The sequence below is a fragment of the Protomyctophum parallelum genome (assembly GCF_964188405.1).
Source record: "Protomyctophum parallelum genome assembly, chromosome: 1".
Taxonomy (NCBI): domain Eukaryota; kingdom Metazoa; phylum Chordata; class Actinopteri; order Myctophiformes; family Myctophidae; genus Protomyctophum; species Protomyctophum parallelum.
In genome coordinates this window covers 2,137,113-2,162,112 of record NC_139697.1, presented here as the reverse complement: position 1 = coordinate 2,162,112, position 25,000 = coordinate 2,137,113, and the positions used below count along the sequence as shown (strand labels likewise).

At 45.3% G+C, this 25,000-nt stretch overlaps 1 protein-coding gene across 1 annotated transcript in view; it reads left to right on the top strand.

Annotated features, from left to right (window-relative positions):
* LOC310873441 (polyhomeotic-like protein 1) overlaps nt 1-25,000 on the top strand; it is a gene marked incomplete at its 3' end in the record, with an annotated part of 52,402 nt that overhangs the window by 1,947 nt on the left and 25,455 nt on the right. The window contains exons 2-6 of the mRNA XM_083785818.1: nt 17,118-17,353; nt 18,078-18,188; nt 20,476-20,550; nt 21,039-21,173; nt 23,813-24,007. Of these exons, the coding sequence (XP_083641944.1) occupies nt 17,225-17,353; nt 18,078-18,188; nt 20,476-20,550; nt 21,039-21,173; nt 23,813-24,007 (645 nt within the window). The 5' untranslated portion in view covers nt 17,118-17,224. The remainder of the gene's footprint in view (nt 1-17,117; nt 17,354-18,077; nt 18,189-20,475; nt 20,551-21,038; nt 21,174-23,812; nt 24,008-25,000) is intronic.

Here is a 25,000-nt window from a genome sequence, read left to right as displayed (position 1 = left end):
TGATGCACATAACAGTGTATGTTGTAGTTTAGAGTCAACATGATGCACATAACAGTGTTGTAGTTTAGAGAGTCAACATGATGCACATAACAGTGTTGTAGTTTAGAGAGTCAACATGATGCACATAACAGTGTTGTAGTTTAGAGAGTCAACATGATGCACATAACAGTGTTGTAGTTTAGAGTCAACATGATGCACATAACAGTGTATGTTGTAGTTTAGAGTCAACATGATGCACATAACAGTGTATGTTGTAGTTTAGAGAGTCAACATGATGCACATAACAGTGTATGTCAGGGTTCCCCAATTAATTTTCCTCAAGGGCCATATTTTGACTAGCGTACCAGGCTGGGGGCCGAGTCTGCATGCGCGAGGTCGAGGTCTTACCCTGAAAATTCATTTTCAGGGCAAGACCCCATTTGAAAAGGATGCCCAGTTTGACATGCATAGGCTACTGACCCCCATTTAATGCCATTTATATCTGGGACCCTTTTTGGAAATTCTTTCATGGGCCACAAGGGGGCGCTCTGTGGGCCGCAAATGGCCCGCGGGCCGCCTATTGGGGAACCCTGGTGTATGTTGTAGTTTAGAGTCAACATGATGCACATAACAGTGTTGTAGTTTAGAGTCAACATGATGCACATAACAGTGTATGTTGTAGTTTAGAGTCAACATGATGCACATAACAGTGTTGTAGTTTAGAGTCAACATGATGCACATAACAGTGTTGTAGTTTAGAGAGTCAACATGATGCACATAACAGTGTATGTTGTAGTTTAGAGAGTCAACATGATGCACATAACAGTGTATGTTGTAGTTTAGAGAGTCAACATGATGCACATAACAGTGTATGTTGTAGTTTAGAGTCAACATGATGCACATAACAGTGTATGTTGTAGTTTAGAGCAACATGATGCACATAACAGTGTTGTAGTTCAGAGAGTTAACATGATGCACATAACAGTGTTGTAGTTTAGAGTCAACATGATGCACATAACAGTGTTGTAGTTTAGAGTCAACATGATGCACATAACAGTGTTGTAGTTTAGAGTCAACATGATGCACATAACAGTGTTGTAGTTTAGAGTCAACATGATGCACATAACAGTGTATGTTGTAGTTTAGAGTCAACATGATGCACATAACAGTGTTGTAGTTTAGAGAGTCAACATGATGCACATAACAGTGTTGTAGTTTAGAGTCAACATGATGCACATAACAGTGTTGTAGTTTAGAGTCAACATGATGCACATAACAGTGTATGTTGTAGTTTAGAGTCAACATGATGCACATAACAGTGTATGTTGTAGTTTAGAGAGTCAACATGATGCACATAACAGTGTTGTAGTTTAGAGAGTCAACATGATGCACATAACAGTGTATGTTGTAGTTTAGAGTCAACATGATGCACATAACAGTGTTGTAGTTTAGAGTCAACATGATGCACATAACAGTGTTGTAGTTTAGAGAGTCAACATGATGCACATAACAGTGTTGTAGTTTAGAGTCAACATGATGCACATAACAGTGTATGTTGTAGTTTAGAGTCAACATGATGCACATAACAGTGTATGTTGTAGTTTAGAGAGTCAACATGATGCACATAACAGTGTATGTTGTAGTTTAGAGTCAACATGATGCACATAACAGTGTTGTAGTTTAGAGAGTCAACATGATGCACATAACAGTGTATGTTGTAGTTTAGAGTCAACATGATGCACATAACAGTGTTGTAGTTTAGAGTCAACATGATGCACATAACAGTGTTGTAGTTTAGAGTCAACATGATGCACATAACAGTGTTGTAGTTTAGAGAGTCAACATGATGCACATAACAGTGTTGTAGTTTAGAGAGTCAACATGATGCACATAACAGTGTTGTAGTTTAGAGAGTCAACATGATGCACATAACAGTGTATGTTGTAGTTTAGAGAGTCAACATGATGCACATAACAGTGTTGTAGTTTAGAGAGTCAACATGATGCACATAACAGTGTTGTAGTTTAGAGAGTCAACATGATGCACATAACAGTGTTGTAGTTTAGAGAGTCAACATGATGCACATAACAGTGTTGTAGTTTAGAGTCAACATGATGCACATAACAGTGTATGTTGTAGTTTAGAGTCAACATGATGCACATAACAGTGTTGTAGTTTAGAGTCAACATGATGCACATAACAGTGTATGTTGTAGTTTAGAGTCAACATGATGCACATAACAGTGTTGTAGTTTAGAGTCAACATGATGCACATAACAGTGTATGTTGTAGTTTAGAGTCAACATGATGCACATAACAGTGTATGTTGTAGTTTAGAGAGTCAACATGATGCACATAACAGTGTATGTTGTAGTTTAGAGTCAACATGATGCACATAACAGTGTTGTAGTTTAGAGTCAACATGATGCACATAACAGTGTTGTAGTTTAGAGTCAACATGATGCACATAACAGTGTTGTAGTTTAGAGAGTCAACATGATGCACATAACAGTGTTGTAGTTTAGAGAGTCAACATGATGCACATAACAGTGTTGTAGTTTAGAGAGTCAACATGATGCACATAACAGTGTTGTAGTTTAGAGAGTCAACATGATGCACATAACAGTGTATGTTGTAGTTTAGAGAGTCAACATGATGCACATAACAGTGCATTAAGCTGTGGTCCATATAACAGTGCATTAAGCTGTGGTCCACATAACAGTGCATTAAGCTGTGGTCCACATAACAGTGCATTAAGCTGTGGTCCACATAACAGTGCATTAAGCTGTGGTCCATATAACAGTGCATTAAGCTGTGGTCCATATAACAGTGCATTAAGCTGTGGTCCACATAACAGTGCATTAAGCTGTGGTCCACATAACAGTGCATTAAGCTGTGGTCCATATAACAGTGCATTAAGCTGTGGTCCACATAACAGTGCATTAAGCTGTGGTCCATATAACAGTGCATTAAGCTGTGGTCCACATAACAGTGCATTAAGCTGTGGTCCACATAACAGTGCATTAAGCTGTGGTCCACATAACAGTGCATTAAGCTGTGGTCCACATAACAGTGCATTAAGCTGTGGTCCATATAACAGTGCATTAAGCTGTGGTCCATATAACAGTGCATTAAGCTGTGGTCCACATAACAGTGCATTAAGCTGTGGTCCACATAACAGTGCATTAAGCTGTGGTCCACATAACAGTGCATTAAGCTGTGGTCCACATAACAGTGCATTAAGCTGTGGTCCACATAACAGTGCATTAAGCTGTGGTCCATATAACAGTGCATTAAGCTGTGGTCCACATAACAGTGCATTAAGCTGTGGTCCATATAACAGTGCATTAAGCTGTGGTCCATATAACAGTGCATTAAGCTGTGGTCCATATAACAGTGCATTAAGCTGTGGTCCACATAACAGTGCATTAAGCTGTGGTCCACATAACAGTGCATTAAGCTGTGGTCCACATAACAGTGCATTAAGCTGTGGTCCACATAACAGTGCATTAAGCTGTGGTCCATATAACAGTGCATTAAGCTGTGGTCCACATAACAGTGCATTAAGCTGTGGTCCACATAACAGTGCATTAAGCTGTGGTCCACATAACAGTGCATTAAGCTGTGGTCCACATAACAGTGCATTAAGCTGTGGTCCATATAACAGTGCATTAAGCTGTGGTCCACATAACAGTGCATTAAGCTGTGGTCCACATAACAGTGCATTAAGCTGTGGTCCATATAACAGTGCATTAAGCTGTGGTCCACATAACAGTGCATTAAGCTGTGGTTGTAACTCCCTCCGCGCACAAACAGACACAAGTGGTTTCCTTGAACTGATTTATTTGTAGGGTTGTTGGTCCTCCAAATCACCGTGAAAACTAAACAATAAAACAATAAAACAAGGACGTTACAATCAACACAAAGTGACATGCACAGCATGTAGATGCAAACATTGATGCAAAACACATGAGTAAAATACAGACAAAACGAACAACAAATACCTCGTTGGCTGCGTGCATAACGAAGGGGGGGGATACTCTCCAGTCTTCAGGTCCTTATAACCCTAGACAGTCTCTTATATCTTTCTTGTAACTTTACAGTCTCTTTGTAAATTGTGTGACCAGTGCCAACGGAGCTGCTGCACCTTGCTGCTTCTGTTGCTTGGGGCTTGTTCCATGTAACCAATTGACATGCGCAGACCAAATGAGACACAGACAGAACTTCAAAATAAAAGCACTACAACTACTTGTCAAGAAAAGCAATGAAATAATGTTTTAACATGAATATGAACTTCTTAATTATTAACTTATTTTAGCCTTCTTATAAACTTTGTCTTTAGATAAATTAACTAATAATTATTACTCATAGTGGCAACAGTTACACTCCCACCAAATCTCACAAACCTTCAAGTGGGATTTCTTTAACACCTTTACAATGAAATGTCAAGCAAAACATTAAACCCTTTCCTCTGCTTCAAGCAGAGTAACAACCTTTTATCCAGGCTTTTCAATGTACACTCTTTTAGTTGTAGGTTTTCTCCTTTCATCAAATGTAGTGTCACTGATCATCAATTTTCGTTTTCTCACCCTATCATCTGACCCTGAATAGACTTCAGTGATCCCGGCCATCTTCTCTCTGTAGGGTGGTGCCAGATCCTCTTCTAGAAGGATGACATCATTGACCTTCAAGTTCCTTCTGTTCCTGTGCCACTTTCGTCTTGGTTCCTTGTGACTGTACTTTGGTGTTGATGGATGCTTTGCGTGTGTTCCTTCTTCATCCAGGAACGGATCCAACTTGCACAGTTTACTGTGTTTGGTCTTGGCAACTGCTTTCTTGACTTTAGCGAGATCTTCTTTCCTTTCCTTTAAGATTTCACTTTTTCTGGTTCTTTCTTTCGCACCTTTATCTTCTTTTGCTTTAGTGCTCCACACGAGAGCCTTGTGGAGTTCTTTCTTGATTTCTCCCACCTTGAATTCTCCGCCAGGTGGCTTGAGATCTTCTTGGAGCACTGGCTCTAAACCTGGTGTCACTTGTCTCACTATGAGGCGATGGCTGATTCTGTTGGCATCACTGTTGTCTACACAGGGATTCCCATGGCCGACAATACTCCACCCAAGGTCTGTACGCTGCGCATAAGGCTGGTTGTCTTTACCAGACACAACTTCCCTTGGAAGTAAGGCTTGTGAGCAGTTGTATCCGATGAGCAGACCTACTTTGCAGTCCTTCAGTGTTTGTAACTTATTTTCGAGATGCTCTAGATGAGGCCAAGCTTTTGCAGTTTCACTTGTCGGTATGTGAGTTCTGTTGGCTGGAATAAACCCACGGGTGTAAACTGGTGGTAAAGAGATTATTTTACTGGAGTAAAAGCCTCTGACTCTTAGATTGCTTACTCTTTGCGAGCTTACAACTGTACTTCTTGCAGTCATAGTCGAGAGCTTGAGCTTGACTTGTTCTTTGTCTGCTTCCAACGCTTCTGCTACGTCGCTTAGTACAAAGGTTGTGTCACTTTGAGAATCCAACAGAGCATATACAAGTATTTCTCGTGCTGGTTGAGTTGTAGATGAAAGCCAGACTGGAATTATTGCAGCTGTTTCTCTGTTAGCTTCATGTAGAATTACTCTATTTGAAATAGCTTCTTGGTACTGTGATGACTGATCTTCTTGACTTGTACTTGGCTTAGCTTGAGGTGTGCTTCGTTCTTCCCTGGCTCGCTCCTCATGCAGACAAGTAGGATGCTTCTTTTGGCATGTGTCACAAACACTCCTACTGTCGCAGCTTTTTGATTGGTGCCCAGACTTGAGACAACCAAAGCAAAGTCGTTCGGTTTGAACAAACTTGATTCTTTCTGACATTTCTTTCTCCATGAATTTTCTGCATCGGTGTAACTCATGTCCCATCTTTTCGCAGAAACTGCATTTTATGACAGTCTTTTCATTGGTGCTTGTGTTCAGTGACTTTGCTGCAAAACTTTGTTGTCTTTGGGACTTTGGGTTGTCAGCTTCACCTTGTTTCAATGACTGCAGTGAAGTGACAGGGTTGCAGGCAATTCTTGCTTCTCTTGTTAGAAATCTGACAAAGTGGCTGAATGAGGGAAATTGATTTCTCTCTTCTTCCATTTCCATAACCTTCCGATTCCATGCAGCCGTTAGCCAATCTGGTAACTTAGAAAGGATTTTTCTGTTCTCATTACAGTCATTCAGGATCTGCAATGTCTTGTTGTTGATCATAGCAGCTTCACAACTGCGGAGAAAATCTGTAAATTCTCTGAGCTCAAAGCTGTCCTTTGACCCAATCTTAGGCCATGCTTGGAGCTGGTCTCTGTACGCCTTGGCAATTGTGAATGGGTTTCCGTATCTCTCCTCCAGAATCTCCCATGCTGCAACATAGGCAGATTCGGTTCCGAGCAGGAAGTAGCCATCAAGAGCCTTCTTTGCTTGACCACCGATGTATCTTCGTAGGTAGTATATCTTCTCCTTCTCTTGTATGTTCCTCTGGTCTATCAGTATTTCAAAAGATAGTTTCCAGTCGATGTACTTCAATGGATCCCCACTGAATACTGGAGGTTCAGGAATTGTTATTCTGTTGGCACTTAAAGCGCCTGCCAGCATCTTAACGAGCTCTGCTGTACTGTCATGAGAGGCTTGTGGCACGGGAGACGTATGACTGGACTGATGACTTGTGAGAGCAGGTACTTGTTTATCTGCTACTCTCTTATTTTCCAGTAATATGTCTTTCCGTTCTTCTTTGATGCTCCCTTGATCATACACCAGCATTCTTGCTTGTGCTGCATTAAGATTTTTCACCGTTTCCAATTTCTTTATTTTTCTCCGTTTTTCATCCAGAGTCCTTTGTAGAGCTATATGCTCTTCTTCTAGTTGAGCTTTCATTTGAGCTGCCTCTTCCTCTCTCTGAATTCTTCTTTTCCTTGAATCTGCTTCTCGCTTCCTTGAATCTGCTTCTCGCTCTAGCTCATCTGCTTCTTGCTGCAAGTGGTGCTTTCTGATTGCTGCCTCTTGCTCAGCTAACTTCCTTTTAGCTTCTTGCTCGAGGAGGTCCAATTCAGATTGTTCTATTTCTTGTTGTTCTATCACTTTTAGAACAGCTTGGTTCGCAGCAGCTTCAGCGGCAGCTTCTTGTCTTCTTACAGAAGACCTAGTGGAATGGTCTGTGCCGCCTTTCCCGATAGAAGCGACAGAAAGTGATTTACAACTTGAGTCAAAGATAGAGCCTGCTTCTGGCCATTCTGGCTCCTCTGCTGGAATATTTCCATCCAGTCGACTTGCGGCTCTGAAGAGAATGAACTTAGAGATTTCCACACACTGATCAACCTTTCGTCGGATGTCCTGCTCTGGAGCTGAGACTTGACGCAGGTTATCGTAAGCACCTGTGACATGTGCAGTGAAGCCTTTGAGTTCACGAATGATGTCGTTAATCAATGTCTCACTCAGAGGCTCCGTTTGTGATAACCACTCCTTAGACAATTTAGCCTGTGATCTCCATTTGTTATAACAGTAGTTGAAGCTTTGTTGCAAAATTTTAATTTTGTCCGCTTGCATTTCTTTACCCTTTTCTGTTAGGTTTCTTGTTCTTTCACTTCGTCTCGGCATCTGAGTTTCCTCTTGCTGCGGTTCCTCTTCAGCACCACTCAATTCCTTTTCTTCAGGTCGTGCTTCTTCCTGGTGTCTTTCCTCTTCAGGTCGGGGTTGGGAATCCTTTCTCTCCCTAATACTGTCCCTTTCCTGTTCTGTAGGTGCACCTGGATCTGACATTTTAATCAATTCTTAAATAATAACCTACTTGTAAATAAGACCCTTAAATTGTCCAGAGAAAATATTGACAGTAAATGAAATCTCTGTCAACCCTTGTTAGATAAACTTGTAAATATCACTTAAATGCAGTAAATATCCTAAATGTAAATACCTTAAAACTTAAACAAATCAAATCTTAAATTCAACTTTCTTAATTCAACCTTTGAATATTACCTTTTCAGAATATTACTTTCAAAACGTTCACTATATACACTTTAAATCACTTCAAAACTAAAATATCAAAGGCAGTTGAAATACTTCAATATCAAATCAAATGGCAAATACCTTGAATTATTTTTTGTAAAACCAATACAACTTTAACTTGGTATAATATCAAAACAAAAAAATATAGTGTCCTTTTTTAACTTTGCACCTCAAGTGTGTCTTGTATAATGACAAGATTCAATTAAATTGAATGAGCAGATTAGTCCAAACTTTACCACACACTCCTAAGTATCTTCAAACGTTTCCAGAAGCCCTCTTTCTTCTTAGAGTACTGCTGATTTAATGTCCATTTTCTTCATAGCCTTATTGCCTTGAAAACGTTCAGATTACCTTTTCTTCTGTGTGTGAAGTGTGTGTGAGGACTGAGGGGGGAAGAGGCGGGGGGGGGGGGGGGGGTGGCGCTGAACGGGCTCATCTGTCGGTGCTTGCTGACGATCACTCCGTGCAGCTGGCCTGGTCCTTTGATCTTGCAGACTGTCAATTAGCGTGCGTTGTCCACTGCGTCGATGAACAGTGCGAGTTTTCACTGTAACTCCCTCCGCGCACAAACAGACACAAGTGGTTTCCTTGAACTGATTTATTTGTAGGGTTGTTGGTCCTCCAAATCACCGTGAAAACTAAACAATAAAACAATAAAACAAGGACGTTACAATCAACACAAAGTGACATGCACAGCATGTAGATGCAAACATTGATGCAAAACACATGAGTAAAATACAGACAAAACGAACAACAAATACCTCGTTGGCTGCGTGCATAACGAAGGGGGGGGATACTCTCCAGTCTTCAGGTCCTTATAACCCTAGACAGTCTCTTATATCTTTCTTGTAACTTTACAGTCTCTTTGTAAATTGTGTGACCAGTGCCAACGGAGCTGCTGCACCTTGCTGCTTCTGTTGCTTGGGGCTTGTTCCATGTAACCAATTGACATGCGCAGACCAAATGAGACACAGACAGAACTTCAAAATAAAAGCACTACAACTACTTGTCAAGAAAAGCAATGAAATAATGTTTTAACATGAATATGAACTTCTTAATTATTAACTTATTTTAGCCTTCTTATAAACTTTGTCTTTAGATAAATTAACTAATAATTATTACTCATAGTGGCAACAGTTACAGTGGTCCACATAACAGTGCATTAAGCTGTGGTCCATATAACAGTGCATTAAGCTGTGGTCCACATAACAGTGCATTAAGCTGTGGTCCACATAACAGTGCATTAAGCTGTGGTCCACATAACAGTGCATTAAGCTGTGGTCCATATAACAGTGCATTAAGCTGTGGTCCACATAACAGTGCATTAAGCTGTGGTCCACATAACAGTGCATTAAGCTGTGGTCCACATAACAGTGCATTAAGCTGTGGTCCACATAACAGTGCATTAAGCTGTGGTCCATATAACAGTGCATTAAGCTGTGGTCCACATAACAGTGCATTAAGCTGTGGTCCACATAACAGTGCATTAAGCTGTGGTCCACATAACAGTGCATTAAGCTGTGGTCCACATAACAGTGCATTAAGCTGTGGTCCATATAACAGTGCATTAAGCTGTGGTCCACATAACAGTGCATTAAGCTGTGGTCCACATAACAGTGCATTAAGCTGTGGTCCACATAACAGTGCATTAAGCTGTGGTCCACATAACAGTGCATTAAGCTGTGGTCCACATAACAGTGCATTAAGCTGTGGTCCATATAACAGTGCATTAAGCTGTGGTCCACATAACAGTGCATTAAGCTGTGGTCCACATAACAGTGCATTAAGCTGTGGTCCATATAACAGTGCATTAAGCTGTGGTCCACATAACAGTGCATTAAGCTGTGGTCCACATAACAGTGCATTAAGCTGTGGTCCACATAACAGTGCATTAAGCTGTGGTCCACATAACAGTGCATTAAGCTGTGGTCCATATAACAGTGCATTAAGCTGTGGTCCATATAACAGTGCATTAAGCTGTGGTCCACATAACAGTGCATTAAGCTGTGGTCCATATAACAGTGCATTAAGCTGTGGTCCACATAACAGTGCATTAAGCTGTGGTCCATATAACAGTGCATTAAGCTGTGGTCCACATAACAGTGCATTAAGCTGTGGTCCACATAACAGTGCATTAAGCTGTGGTCCACATAACAGTGCATTAAGCTGTGGTCCACATAACAGTGCATTAAGCTGTGGTCCATATAACAGTGCATTAAGCTGTGGTCCATATAACAGTGCATTAAGCTGTGGTCCACATAACAGTGCATTAAGCTGTGGTCCACATAACAGTGCATTAAGCTGTGGTCCACATAACAGTGCATTAAGCTGTGGTCCACATAACAGTGCATTAAGCTGTGGTCCATATAACAGTGCATTAAGCTGTGGTCCACATAACAGTGCATTAAGCTGTGGTCCATATAACAGTGCATTAAGCTGTGGTCCACATAACAGTGCATTAAGCTGTGGTCCACATAACAGTGCATTAAGCTGTGGTCCACATAACAGTGCATTAAGCTGTGGTCCACATAACAGTGCATTAAGCTGTGGTCCATATAACAGTGCATTAAGCTGTGGTCCATATAACAGTGCATTAAGCTGTGGTCCACATAACAGTGCATTAAGCTGTGGTCCATATAACAGTGCATTAAGCTGTGGTCCATATAACAGTGCATTAAGCTGTGGTCCACATAACAGTGCATTAAGCTGTGGTCCATATAACAGTGCATTAAGCTGTGGTCCACATAACAGTGCATTAAGCTGTGGTCCATATAACAGTGCATTAAGCTGTGGTCCACATAACAGTGCATTAAGCTGTGGTCCACATAACAGTGCATTAAGCTGTGGTCCACATAACAGTGCATTAAGCTGTGGTCCACATAACAGTGCATTAAGCTGTGGTCCATATAACAGTGCATTAAGCTGTGGTCCACATAACAGTGCATTAAGCTGTGGTCCATATAACAGTGCATTAAGCTGTGGTCCACATAACAGTGCATTAAGCTGTGGTCCACATAACAGTGCATTAAGCTGTGGTCCACATAACAGTGCATTAAGCTGTGGTCCATATAACAGTGCATTAAGCTGTGGTCCATATAACAGTGCATTAAGCTGTGGTCCACATAACAGTGCATTAAGCTGTGGTCCATATAACAGTGCATTAAGCTGTGGTCCATATAACAGTGCATTAAGCTGTGGTCCACATAACAGTGCATTAAGCTGTGGTCCATATAACAGTGCATTAAGCTGTGGTCCACATAACAGTGCATTAAGCTGTGGTCCATATAACAGTGCATTAAGCTGTGGTCCACATAACAGTGCATTAAGCTGTGGTCCACATAACAGTGCATTAAGCTGTGGTCCACATAACAGTGCATTAAGCTGTGGTCCACATAACAGTGCATTAAGCTGTGGTCCATATAACAGTGCATTAAGCTGTGGTCCACATAACAGTGCATTAAGCTGTGGTCCACATAACAGTGCATTAAGCTGTGGTCCATATAACAGTGCATTAAGCTGTGGTCCATATAACAGTGCATTAAGCTGTGGTCCACATAACAGTGCATTAAGCTGTGGTCCATATAACAGTGCATTAAGCTGTGGTCCACATAACAGTGCATTAAGCTGTGGTCCATATAACAGTGCATTAAGCTGTGGTCCACATAACAGTGCATTAAGCTGTGGTCCACATAACAGTGCATTAAGCTGTGGTCCACATAACAGTGCATTAAGCTGTGGTCCACATAACAGTGCATTAAGCTGTGGTCCATATAACAGTGCATTAAGCTGTGGTCCACATAACAGTGCATTAAGCTGTGGTCCATATAACAGTGCATTAAGCTGTGGTCCACATAACAGTGCATTAAGCTGTGGTCCACATAACAGTGCATTAAGCTGTGGTCCACATAACAGTGCATTAAGCTGTGGTCCACATAACAGTGCATTAAGCTGTGGTCCACATAACAGTGCATTAAGCTGTGGTCCATATAACAGTGCATTAAGCTGTGGTCCACATAACAGTGCATTAAGCTGTGGTCCACATAACAGTGCATTAAGCTGTGGTCCATATAACAGTGCATTAAGCTGTGGTCCACATAACAGTGCATTAAGCTGTGGTCCATATAACAGTGCATTAAGCTGTGGTCCACATAACAGTGCATTAAGCTGTGGTCCATATAACAGTGCATTAAGCTGTGGTCCACATAACAGTGCATTAAGCTGTGGTCCACATAACAGTGCATTAAGCTGTGGTCCACATAACAGTGCATTAAGCTGTGGTCCACATAACAGTGCATTAAGCTGTGGTCCACATAACAGTGCATTAAGCTGTGGTCCATATAACAGTGCATTAAGCTGTGGTCCACATAACAGTGCATTAAGCTGTGGTCCACATAACAGTGCATTAAGCTGTGGTCCACATAACAGTGCATTAAGCTGTGGTCCATATAACAGTGCATTAAGCTGTGGTCCACATAACAGTGCATTAAGCTGTGGTCCACATAACAGTGCATTAAGCTGTGGTCCACATAACAGTGCATTAAGCTGTGGTCCACATAACAGTGCATTAAGCTGTGGTCCATATAACTCAGAACCATAACAGAACAATACTATGAATATTACAGATTACATTTTATAGCCTTTACATGCATTCCTCTGTGAGGGTTAATGTACAAACATTGATATATTATTGATTTAAACAAATTACTATAGTATTAAACATTTTATTGTCGTTTTTTATGCCTAATGCATTTGTATTTAGTTCATAAAGTGAACATTATAACTAAATGCATTTGAAATTAAATAATAATAAAAGAATGCTTTACAGGATTCCAATTCAAAATTAGCAAACAAAATATAGCCAAAAATAGCTGATCTACAAGCTCATTTTGAGCTTGTAGATTGTCTTTTTTTGCTACGACAGTAATATGCAATATGCGCCCTGAATAGAGCGTCGCAGTCCCTCCCCCTTTCAGAACAACGAGTGGCCCAGGAAATGAATCCCAATGCATTTTTCCTCATAGACATTTCTTAATTTATTTATTTAAAGACCTTTTAAGCGTCGTGCGAAGCCAACTCTTGTCGTGACAAATCATGACAACACACACAATATTTTGGACCAAACAAAGAATTAGAAAGAAGAAAAACAACAAAAAAAGTGTTGTAACCTGCCGTTTTTTTTTCTACTTTCTAATTCTTTGTTTGGCCTGAAATATTGTGTTTGTCGTCATGATTGACTGACGTTAACCCATTCATGACGGGAACCCCTTTTCTTTTCTCTTTTTTTATATATTTTTTATCCCACGATTTTGTAACCCATTTTTCACCCCTGTGTCAATCATCTAATGTGATCCTGGGCTCTACACACCCTCCACCAACCTAGTCCCCATATATGGGGGACAAGGGGAGACCAACCTAGTCCCCATATATGGGGGACAAGGGGAGAGCAACCTAGTCCCCATATATGGGGGACAAGGGGAGACCAACCTAGTCCCCATATATGGGGGTCAAGGGGAGACCAACCTAGTCCCCATATATGGGGGACAAGGGGAGACCAACCTAGTCCCCATATATGGGGGACAAGGGGAGAGCAACCTAGTCCCCATATATGGGGGACAAGGGGAGACCAACCTAGTCCCCATATATGGGGGACAAGGGGAGACCAACCTAGTCCCCATATATGGGGGACAAGGGGAGAGCAACGGACTTGAACTCATGCTTCCTTCATGCCTGAGTGTCCAAGTTGCTCCTTTACACCTGACAGGGGGGAGTTTCCCTGGTTGGACGTAGCGCGTGGAAGGAACACGTTATTCCAACCAGTTCCTTTCCCCTCCATCAGGCGCCCCGGCTGGCCAGGGGGAGGCAGTATAGAGACCAGTTCATTTCCCCTCCATCAGGCGCCCCGGCTGGCCAGGGGGAGGCAGTATAGAGACCAGTTCATTTCCCCTCCATCAGGCGCCCCGGCTGGCCAGGGGGAGGCAGTATAGAGACCAGTTCCTTTCCCCTCCATCAGGCGCCCCGGCTGGCCAGGGGGAGGCAGTATAGAGACCAGTTCCTTTCCCCTCCATCAGGCGCCCCGGCTGGCCAGGGGGAGGCAGTATAGAGACCAGTTCCTTTCCCCTCCATCAGGCGCCCCGGCTGGCCAGGGGGAGGCAGTATAGAGACCAGTTCCTTTCCCCTCCATCAGGCGCCCCGGCTGGCCAGGGGGAGGCAGTATAGAGACCAGTTCCTTTCCCCTCCATCAGGCGCCCCGGCTGGCCAGGGGGAGGCAGTATAGAGACCAGTTCCTTTCCCCTCCATCAGGCGCCCCGGCTGGCCAGGGGGAGGCAGTATAGAGACCAGTTCCTTTCCCCTCCATCAGGTTCCTTTCCCCTCCATCAGGCGCCCTGGCTGGCCAGGGGGAGGCAGTATAGAGACCAGTTCCTTTCCCCTCCATCAGGCGCCCCGGCTGGCCAGGGGGAGGCAGTATAGAGACCAGTTCCTTTCCCCTCCATCAGGCGCCCCGGCTGGCCAGGGGGAGGCAGTATAGAGACCAGTTCCTTTCCCCTCCATCAGGCGCCCCGGCTGGCCAGGGGGAGGCAGTATAGAGACCAGTTCCTTTCCCCTCCATCAGGCGCCCCGGCTGGTCAGGGGGAGGCAGTATAGAGACCAGTTCCTTTCCCCTCCATCAGGCGCCCCGGCTGGCCAGGGGGAGGCAGTATAGAGACCAGTTCCTTTCCTCTCCATCAGGCGCCCCGGCTGGCCAGGGGGAGGCAGTATAGAGACCAGTTCCTTTCCCCTCCATCAGGCGCCCCGGCTGGCCAGGGGGAGGCAGTATAGAGACCAGTTCCTTTCCTCTCCATCAGGCGCCCTGGCTGGCCAGGGGGAGGCAGTATAGAGACCAGTTCCTTTCCCCTCCATCAGGCGCCCCGGCTGGCCAGGGGGAGGCAGTATAGAGACCAGTTCCTTTCCCCTCCATCAGGCGCCCCGGCTGGCCAGGGGGAGGCAGTATAGAGACCAGTTCCTTTCCCCTCCATCAGGCGCCCCGGCTGGCCAGGGGGAGGCAGTATAGAGACCAGTTCCTTTCCCCTCCATCAGGCGCCCCGGCTGGCCAGGGGGAGGCAGTATAGAGACCAGTTCCTTTCCCCTCCATCAGGCGCCCCGGCTGGCCAGGGGGAGGCAGTATAGAGACCAGTTCCTTTCCCCTCCATCAGGCGCCCCGGCTGGCCAGGGGGAGGCAGTATAGAGACCAGTTCCTTTCCCCTCCATCAGGCGCCCCGGCTGGCCAGGGGGAGGCAGTATAGAGACCAGTTCCTTTCCCCTCCATCAGGCGCCCCGGCTGGCCAGGGGGAGGCAGTATAGAGACCAGTTCCTTTCCCCTCCATCAGGCGCCCCGGCTGGCCAGGGGGAGGCAGTATAGAGACCAGTTCCTTTCCCCTCCATCAGGCGCCCCGGCTGGCCAGGGGGAGGCAGTATAGAGACCAGTTCCTTTCCCCTCCATCAGGCGCCCCGGCTGGCCAGGGGGAGGCAGTATAGAGACCAGTTCCTTTCCCCTCCATCAGGCGCCCCGGCTGGCCAGGGGGAGGCAGTATAGAGACCAGTTCCTTTCCCCTCCATCAGGCGCCCCGGCTGGCCAGGGGGAGGCAGTATAGAGACCAGTTCCTTTCCCCTCCATCAGGCGCCCCGGCTGGCCAGGGGGAGGCAGTATAGAGACCAGTTCCTTTCCCCTCCATCAGGTTCCTTTCCCCTCCATCAGGCGCCCCGGCTGGCCAGGGGGAGGCAGTATAGAGACCAGTTCCTTTCCCCTCCATCAGGCGCCCCGGCTGGCCAGGGGGAGGCAGTATAGAGACCAGTTCCTTTCCCCTCCATCAGGCGCCCCGGCTGGCCAGGGGGAGGCAGTATAGAGACCAGTTCCTTTCCCCTCCATCAGGCGCCCCGGCTGGCCAGGGGGAGGCAGTATAGAGACCAGTTCCTTTCCCCTCCATCAGGCGCCCCGGCTGGTCAGGGGGAGGCAGTATAGAGACCAGTTCCTTTCCCCTCCATCAGGCGCCCCGGCTGGCCAGGGGGAGGCAGTATAGAGACCAGTTCCTTTCCTCTCCATCAGGCGCCCCGGCTGGCCAGGGGGAGGCAGTATAGAGACCAGTTCCTTTCCCCTCCATCAGGCGCCCCGGCTGGCCAGGGGGAGGCAGTATAGAGACCAGTTCCTTTCCTCTCCATCAGGCGCCCCGGCTGGCCAGGGGGAGGCAGTATAGAGACCAGTTCCTTTCCCCTCCATCAGGCGCCCCGGCTGGCCAGGGGGAGGCAGTATAGAGACCAGTTCCTTTCGCCTCCATCAGGCGCCCCGGCTGGCCAGGGGGAGGCAGTATAGAGACCAGTTCCTTTCCCCTCCATCAGGCGCCCCGGCTGGCCAGGGGGAGGCAGTATAGAGACCAGTTCCTTTCCCCTCCATCAGGCGCCCCGGCTGGTCAGGGGGAGGCAGTATAGAGACCAGTTCCTTTCCCCTCCATCAGGCGCCCCGGCTGGCCAGGGGGAGGCAGTATAGAGACCAGTTCCTTTCCTCTCCATCAGGCGCCCCGGCTGGCCAGGGGGAGGCAGTATAGAGACCAGTTCCTTTCCCCTCCATCAGGCGCCCCGGCTGGCCAGGGGGAGGCAGTATAGAGACCAGTTCCTTTCCTCTCCATCAGGCGCCCCGGCTGGCCAGGGGGAGGCAGTATAGAGACCAGTTCCTTTCCCCTCCATCAGGCGCCCCGGCTGGCCTGGGGGAGGCAGTATAGAGACCAGTTCCTTTCCCCTCCATCAGGCGCCCCGGCTGGCCAGGGGGAGGCAGTATAGAGACCAGTTCCTTTCCCCTCCATCAGGCGCCCCGGCTGGCCAGGGGGAGGCAGTATAGAGACCAGTTCCTTTCCCCTCCATCAGGCGCCCCGGCTGGCCAGGGGGAGGCAGTATAGATACCAGTTCCTTTCCCCTCCATCAGGCGCCCCGGCTGGCCAGGGGGAGGCAGTATAGAGACCAGGACGGGAACCCCTTTTCAAGCATTATGTTAATGCTTTAGCTGTTGAAAAATAGCAGATCTACAAGCTCATCGCTGGGTGCTGAGTGATGGCCGTGACACGCTGTTTGACTCTGAATCTATTGTTTTTGTCTGCAGGGTGACTCTGCATCGTACGGGAGGAGGAGGAGGAGGAGGAGGAGGAGGGGGGAGAGGGGGGGAGGAGGGGGGAGAGTTTGATTGACGGTTCTCCTCGTCCAACGGCGATGGAGACGGACGGGGACCAGAGCGGCCAGCAGGGAGCCTCGGCCAATGGCAGCGCTGCTGCGCCGGGGGCCAGCTCCCGCCCCTCTCCGATGAACTCCATGTCTCTGTACGAGAGACAGGCCGTGCAGGTACTGTGTGTGTGTGTGTGTGCGTGCGTGTGCGTGTGCGTGTGCACAAAATGAGTTAATAGCACAGGCAGACTCTTCACATGCTAGAGCAGAGACAGCCATTGTTATTGGCCACAAATGTAAACTATACTTCGGCAAAGTTCTGTTTCAGTGTCTGCGATAATTGTCAGTCGCCGTACAGTATATGGAGAAGGCGTCGATGCTTCCTGTACCCGTGATCTGTATCCTGAAGCACTTGTTTTCCTCCAAGTTTGCACATCCATCCACTATTGTTTGTGTAAATGTGCATGTGAATGCAAATAAAGATGATAAATGCGTGTGCGTGCGTGCGTGCGTGAACTGCGAACTGTGTGAATGCATGGTGCAGCATATTATAGACGAATAACAGTCTTAACCCATTCTGACCTGAGATCAGATTCATACGAGGTTTCCACTGGACACACACTGGTCTGATTAAGTCCACACTAATTATCCATAATGTACACATGTGACCAGATTTGACCGAGAGCCTGCCATCGAGCCAATTCCAGCTTTTCACCAGAGGAGATAAAAGCTGACACACTGTCTGACATTAACCCATTCATTAACTACTGTACGTCACTGGGGTGCTCAAGTTTGCGCATCCATCCAATATTGTTTGTGTACATGTGAATGCAAATAAATATGTTAAATGTGTGCGTGCGCGTGTGTGTGTGTGTGTGTGTATGTGTGTGTGTGTGTCCAGGCCCTCCAGGCGCTCCAGAGACAGCCCAACGCTGCTCAGTACTTCCAGCAGCTCATGTTGCAGCAGCAGATCAACAACGCTCAACTACACAACCTGGCTGCGGTCCAACAGGTAGTGTGTGTGTGCGTGTGTGCGTGTGTGTGTGTGTGTGTGTGTGTGTGTGTGCGCACGCGCGTGCGTGCGTGTGTGTGTGTGTGTGTGTATGTGTTCTACATAAACTGGACGAATATGACTTCAAATCAGGATTATTTCAAACTTTCGCCTCGGATTACAAATATAGTCATGATTAGTTGTCCCAACTGACGTGGCAGGTTTTACACACTCTAAACGCGTGAGGAATCGGGAGGCAAAGCAAGTTCTCTTTGTTGATCTTTATTTAACGTGCACAGCCGTCCACGGATGCTGCAAGCACACATGCCGGTCTCCCAGGCAGGCATAACCATACAAGCACAGAGGTACTGTTTATATGGCAGTTTTTAGTCTCACCCCCTGGTGCACCCAGGGGCAGGACAGAGGAAGAGAGGGGGGGATGGGGGAACAGGTGAGGGTAGGTCCCAGGACAACAGAGCCAAGTGTTATAGGTTCCGTTGTTATCACAGCATGGCTCAGAGCTTCAACGCTAAGGTCGTCTAGACTATTCAGTGTATTCAAATTATCTTTAGGTACAATGGAAAATCTCCTTGTCACAACTCATCATGACTATATATTAGGGCTGTCCCCGACTAAGGATTTGTATAGTCGACTGATAGATGAATAAATTAGCTGTTAGTCGACTTTTTGCCCCAAAAAAATTGTATATAAAAATACAATATTTACAAAAATATACAAAATTATTGTATTATTCCACTAGGTCTGTGGGGGACATAAACACATTTGAACATTCTGACTGTTCAAATCTTTCTTTTTAACAACTGAGAGGCTTGTCATTAGCCAGATTGAGCACAGCAGGTGAGATTGAGATTCTGGAGTCTATCAGGCCAGCACACTGTGCGATTCAAGTCACAGGCAGTGGCACATTGCCACACAGGCAGACACACTCCACATGCACATTGGAGATTTGAACAGTCAGAATGTTCAAATGTGTTTATGTCCCCCACAGACCTAGTGGAATAATACAATATTTTTGTATATTTTTGTAAATATTGTATTTTTATATACAATCTTTTTTAGTCGACTATGAGGTGGTCAGTCGACTGAGACCCGTTCCGATCGATTAGTCGACTATTCGACTAATCGAGGTCAGCCCTACTATATATATTTGTTTTTGTGTGACTAGTTGAAATAAAACTAAAAAAAAACCTGCTTTCTCAATTAAGCTACAGTAGGTGAGCAAGATGAAGCAAGATGAAGTCGTTTAGAGGCTTTTATATGTCGGCCTCTAAATATTTTCAGCTAATTGCCCAGACGTTATCTGTTCTGTTATCTGTTCTGTATTGTATGTATTGTATTAGAGCTGGGACTCGATAAAAAAAAAAAATCTAATTAATCAGATTTTTTTAATCGCATATCATTATTTGACCCGAGAACAGTGAGAAAGCAATTTTTTCAAATGGATTTTGGCATACTAGTGAATCAATGAATAGTGAATACATAAGTTTAAGCAATAAACAATTGTTTTTGTAGTAATAGGGGTAATAATTCTTTATTGAATAATTGCACACAACTGTGCTGTAATCCACGCTACCATCGGATAGCCTTTTAAATCCTATTTCCAATCCACGGGACAAGCAAAGTGATCTCAGCGGCTTCCCCCAGTCTGGTGAACTGTCTGCGGTGTCTGGTGGTGTTATTGTCTGAAGAGGACACGGACACTTGGTGCGCAGGTCCGTCTGAAAACTGTCCAGTGACAACATTCCGCGGTGAAAAAAATAGTGCGATTAAAATGCGTTAATTTTTTTAATGCATTAATTTTTCTGTAGTTAATTAATCGTAATTAATCGCAATTAGTCCCGGCCCTTATATTGTTTTGTAGGCTAGTTGCTAGTCGTCATAAAGTGTTATTTATCGTATTGTATTGTGTTATTATTATTCACCCGTTGTGAGATATTGCCCCTCCCTTGTGGCCGCAGGGGGTACTGCGCCCTGGGTGCATTTATTTATTCACTAATACATTCATTAATCATTTATATTTTTTTTAAATTGGAAAAATGGGCTTCGTTAAGACCTCCATATTATCATGGTCAATCAATGCCTGTGTGGAAAGTGGGAGCGATTTGGTGCAGGCGGTGAGGAGATACGGCGGTGTTTCTGACACAGACAGACAGACGGACAGACGGACAGACAGACAGACAGACAGACAGACAGACAGACAGACAGAGAGACAGAGAGACGGACGGACACACATTCAGACGTTGACTGAATTATAGTATGAGGATGATGGTTGTTTTGTCCCTCGCAGGCTACGCTAGCGGCTAGTCGTCAGTCCAGTCCTTCCAGCAGCACCTCCTCTCAGAGCACCATCACCACTACGGCCGTACGTACCCTTAAAGTATATACTTCTACTAGCACCCTACAGCTGTATGTACCCTTAAAGGTATATTCAGTGATTTCACTTAATTAAAATATCACTTATTTTTTTGTTTTGTTGTGATAATCCTCTCTACTATAGAGTGTGCTGACCATATAAGGAGTTCCTCCCTGTCCCCAGTTAACCCCTGGGGGTCAAAAAACCTTAGGTTTCGTTTTTGACTCTCTATCCTGATTGGACGAATGGCTGGGTCCCACAGCCAAAAACGAAACCTAAGGTTTTTTGAGTGAAATCACTGAATATACCTTTAAATATATATTACTTCTAGCACCCTTATAACACTGCTACAGCTGTATGTACCCTTAAAGTATATACTTGTGGCGCGAATCCTGACAGAAAACTGTCAGGATTTAGAATTAGACATTTTATGAATTTCGACGTCGGGCCTAAATGGGGTTAATCCCCCCCCCCCCCCCCCCCTCCTTCATTTGCAGGCGAATGTTACGACCTCGGGGGGAGGAGCCAGCGTGACGCGTCCCATTGGCCAGGGGGTCTCCGCCACGTCCACCATCAGCCAATCGGTGCTGCTGAGCGGCACGGCAGGTGCACAGGGTCAAATGTACCTGAGGGTAAGCTTCATGTATAATTATACCGCTGCTGTCGCCGGGTAGAAGTCTCACATGTGGTTGTTCTGTTATATATATATATATATAATGTATAGTTCCGGCCTGAATAGTTTCCTGTTCTATGATCCTCACAAAGCAGGACTTAGTAGTATTATGGTGGTCCGTGCAATAATATACCAGAGGGCCAGTTCTAATACTAATTCAATATCATCCCGCGGGATGATATTGATGATATGAAAGATAATTCATTCACGGGCCTAATTTGGCCCCCTCTTCATGTTGTTGTTTAAAGGTGAACCGCTCCCTGTGAGCGCCCATCTCCTCTCAGCTGATCTTCATGTTGTTGTTATTGTTTAAAGGTGAACCGCTCCCTGTGAGCGCCCATCTCCTCTCAGCTGATCTTCATGTTATTGTTATTGTTTAAAGGTGAACCGCTCCCTGTGAGCGCCCATCTCCTCTCAGCTGATCTTCATGTTGTTGTTATTGTTTAAAGGTGAACCGCTCCCTGTGAGCGCCCATCTCCTCTCAGCTGATCTTCATGTTGTTGTTATTGTTTAAAGGTGAACCGCTCCCTGTGAGCGCCCATCTCCTCTCAGCTGATCTTCATGTTGTTGTTATTGTTTAAAGGTGAACCGCTCCCTGTGAGCGCCCATCTCCTCTCAGCTGATCTTCATGTTGTTGTTATTGTTTAAAGGTGAACCGCTCCCTGTGAGCGCCCATCTCCTCTCAGCTGATCTTCATGTTGTTGTTATTGTTTAAAGGTGAACCGCTCCCTGTGAGCGCCCATCTCCTCTCAGCTGATCTTCATGTTGTTGTTATTGTTATTGTTTAAAGGTGAACCGCTCCCTGTGAGCGCCCATCTCCTCTCAGCTGATCTTCATGTTGTTGTTATTGTTTAAAGGTGAACCGCTCCCTGTGAGCGCCCATCTCCTCTCAGCTGATCTTCATGTTGTTGTTGTTATTGTTTAAAGGTGAACCGCTCCCTGTGAGCGCCCATCTCCTCTCAGCTGATCTTCATGTTATTGTTGTTGTTATTGTTTAAAGGTGAACCGCTCCCTGTGAGCGCCCATCTCCTCTCAGCTGATCTTCATGTTGTTGTTGTTATTGTTTAAAGGTGAACCGCTCCCTGTGAGCGCCCATCTCCTCTCAGCTGATCTTCATGTTATTGTTATTGTTTAAAGGTGAACCGCTCCCTGTGAGCGCCCATCTCCTCTCAGCTGATCTTCATGTTGTTGTTATTGTTATTGTTTAAAGGTGAACCGCTCCCTGTGAGCGCCCATCTCCTCTCAGCTGATCTTCATGTTGTTGTTGTTGTTATTGTTTAAAGGTGAACCGCTCCCTGTGAGCGCCCATCTCCTCTCAGCTGATCTTCATGTTGTTGTTGTTATTGTTTACAGGTGAACCGCTCCCTGTGAGCGCCCATCTCCTCTCAGCTGATCTTCATGTTGTTGTTATTGTTTAAAGGTGAACCGCTCCCTGTGAGCGCCCATCTCCTCTCAGCTGATCTTCATGTTGTTGTTGTTATTGTTTACAGGTGAACCGCTCCCTGTGAGCGCCCATCTCCTCTCAGCTGATCTTCATGTTGTTGTTATTGTTTAAAGGTGAACCGCTCCCTGTGAGCGCCCATCTCCTCTCAGCTGATCTTCATGTTGTTGTTATTGTTATTGTTTAAAGGTGAACCGCTCCCTGTGAGCGCCCATCTCCTCTCAGCTGATCTTCATGTTGTTGTTGTTATTGTTTAAAGGTGAACCGCTCCCTGTGAGCGCCCATCTCCTCTCAGCTGATCTTCATGTTATTGTTGTTGTTTAAAGGTGAACCGCTCCCTGTGAGCGCCCATCTCCTCTCAGCTGATCTTCATGTTGTTGTTGTTATTGTTTAAAGGTGAACCGCTCCCTGTGAGCGCCCATCTCCTCTCAGCTGATCTTCATGTTGTTGTTGTTGTTATTGTTTAAAGGTGAACCGCTCCCTGTGAGCGCCCATCTCCTCTCAGCTGATCTTCATGTTGTTGTTGTTATTGTTTAAAGGTGAACCGCTCCCTGTGAGCGCCCATCTCCTCTCAGCTGATCTTCATGTTGTTGTTATTGTTTAAAGGTGAACCGCTCCCTGCGAGCGCCCATCTCCTCTCAGCTGATCTTCATGTTGTTGTTATTGTTTAAAGGTGAACCGCTCCCTGTGAGCGCCCATCTCCTCTCAGCTGATCTTCATGTTGTTGTTGTTATTGTTTAAAGGTGAACCGCTCCCTGTGAGCGCCCATCTCCTCTCAGCTGATCTTCATGTTGTTGTTATTGTTTAAAGGTGAACCGCTCCCTGCGAGCGCCCATCTCCTCTCAGCTGATCTTCATGTTGTTGTTATTGTTTAAAGGTGAACCGCTCCCTGTGAGCGCCCATCTCCTCTCAGCTGATCTTCATGTTGTTGTTATTGTTTAAAGGTGAACCGCTCCCTGTGAGCGCCCATCTCCTCTCAGCTGATCTTCATGTTGTTGTCATTGTTATTGTTTAAAGGTGAACCGCTCCCTGTGAGCGCCCATCTCCTCTCAGCTGATCTTCATGTTATTGTTATTGTTTAAAGGTGAACCACTCCCTGTGAGCGCCCATCTCCTCTCAGCTGATCTTCATGTTGTTGTTATTGTTATTGTTTAAAGGTGAACCGCTCCCTGCGAGCGCCCATCTCCTCTCAGCTGATCTTCATGCCCGGCAGCACAGCCACCGCTGCCGTAGCCGTCACCCAGCAACAACCGCAACAACCACAACAACAACAACAACAACAACTGCAACAGGACGTGGCTCCTCCCACTTCCTCCTCCTCCGGCACCGGCAGCCAATCGGACAACGACCAGGTGCTGTCCATGCAGTCACATGGTTTTAACTGGCATGTTGTTGTTGTTTTCCTGCTCAAAATGCAATCACAATTGTATAAAATGAATCTGACCAGTCTGAAGCGAGTGGTGCGACAGCACCCCCTATTGGTACTCTAAACATCGGGACATAGGGACATAGGTTAGGACATAGGGACATAGCTTAGGACATAGGGACATAGGTTAGGACATAGGGACATAGGTTAGGACATAGGGACATAGGTTAGGACATAGGGACATGGCTTAGGACATAGGGAGGGACATTGCTGTTCCTCAAAAAGCCTAATTCCATATTTTTGGAATAAAAAAAACAACTGTTTAAATTGTTATTGAACACATACTTGACTGACACTGTGAGGTGCATGGCTGGGAGAAATAAACAACAACTAGGCATCTCAACATAGTTTGACATTATACTTTATAAGTAGGGATGGAGCTCGATTAAGACATATTACAGAGAGGGTGTGGGTTAACGTGATTATTGATAAGATAAATATTACAGAGAGGGTGTTGTTTAACGTGATTATTGATAAGATAAATATTACAGAGAGGGTGTGGTTTAACGTGATTATTGATAAGATAAATATTACAGAGAGGGTGTGGTTTAACGTGATTATTGCCACGACAGGGATGCGGTCAAGCATCACTGAAGTGATAAGTGACAATAATCACGTTAAACGACACCCTCAAGTGTAATATTGCAATTATACAACAGTTACCCTTAAAACTAAGAAAATCACTGAAAAAATATATTTGTATAAACTGTTGTTTAGTGATATACAGTTACCTTCAGTAAGCCTGTATAAACCATTTATAAACTGTTGTTTAGTGATATACAGTTACCTTCAGTAAGCCTGTATAAACCATTTATAAACTGTTTAGTGATATACAGTTACCTTCAGTAAGCCTGTATAAACCATTTATAAACTGTTTAGTGATATACAGTTACCTTCAATAAGCCTGTATAAACCATTT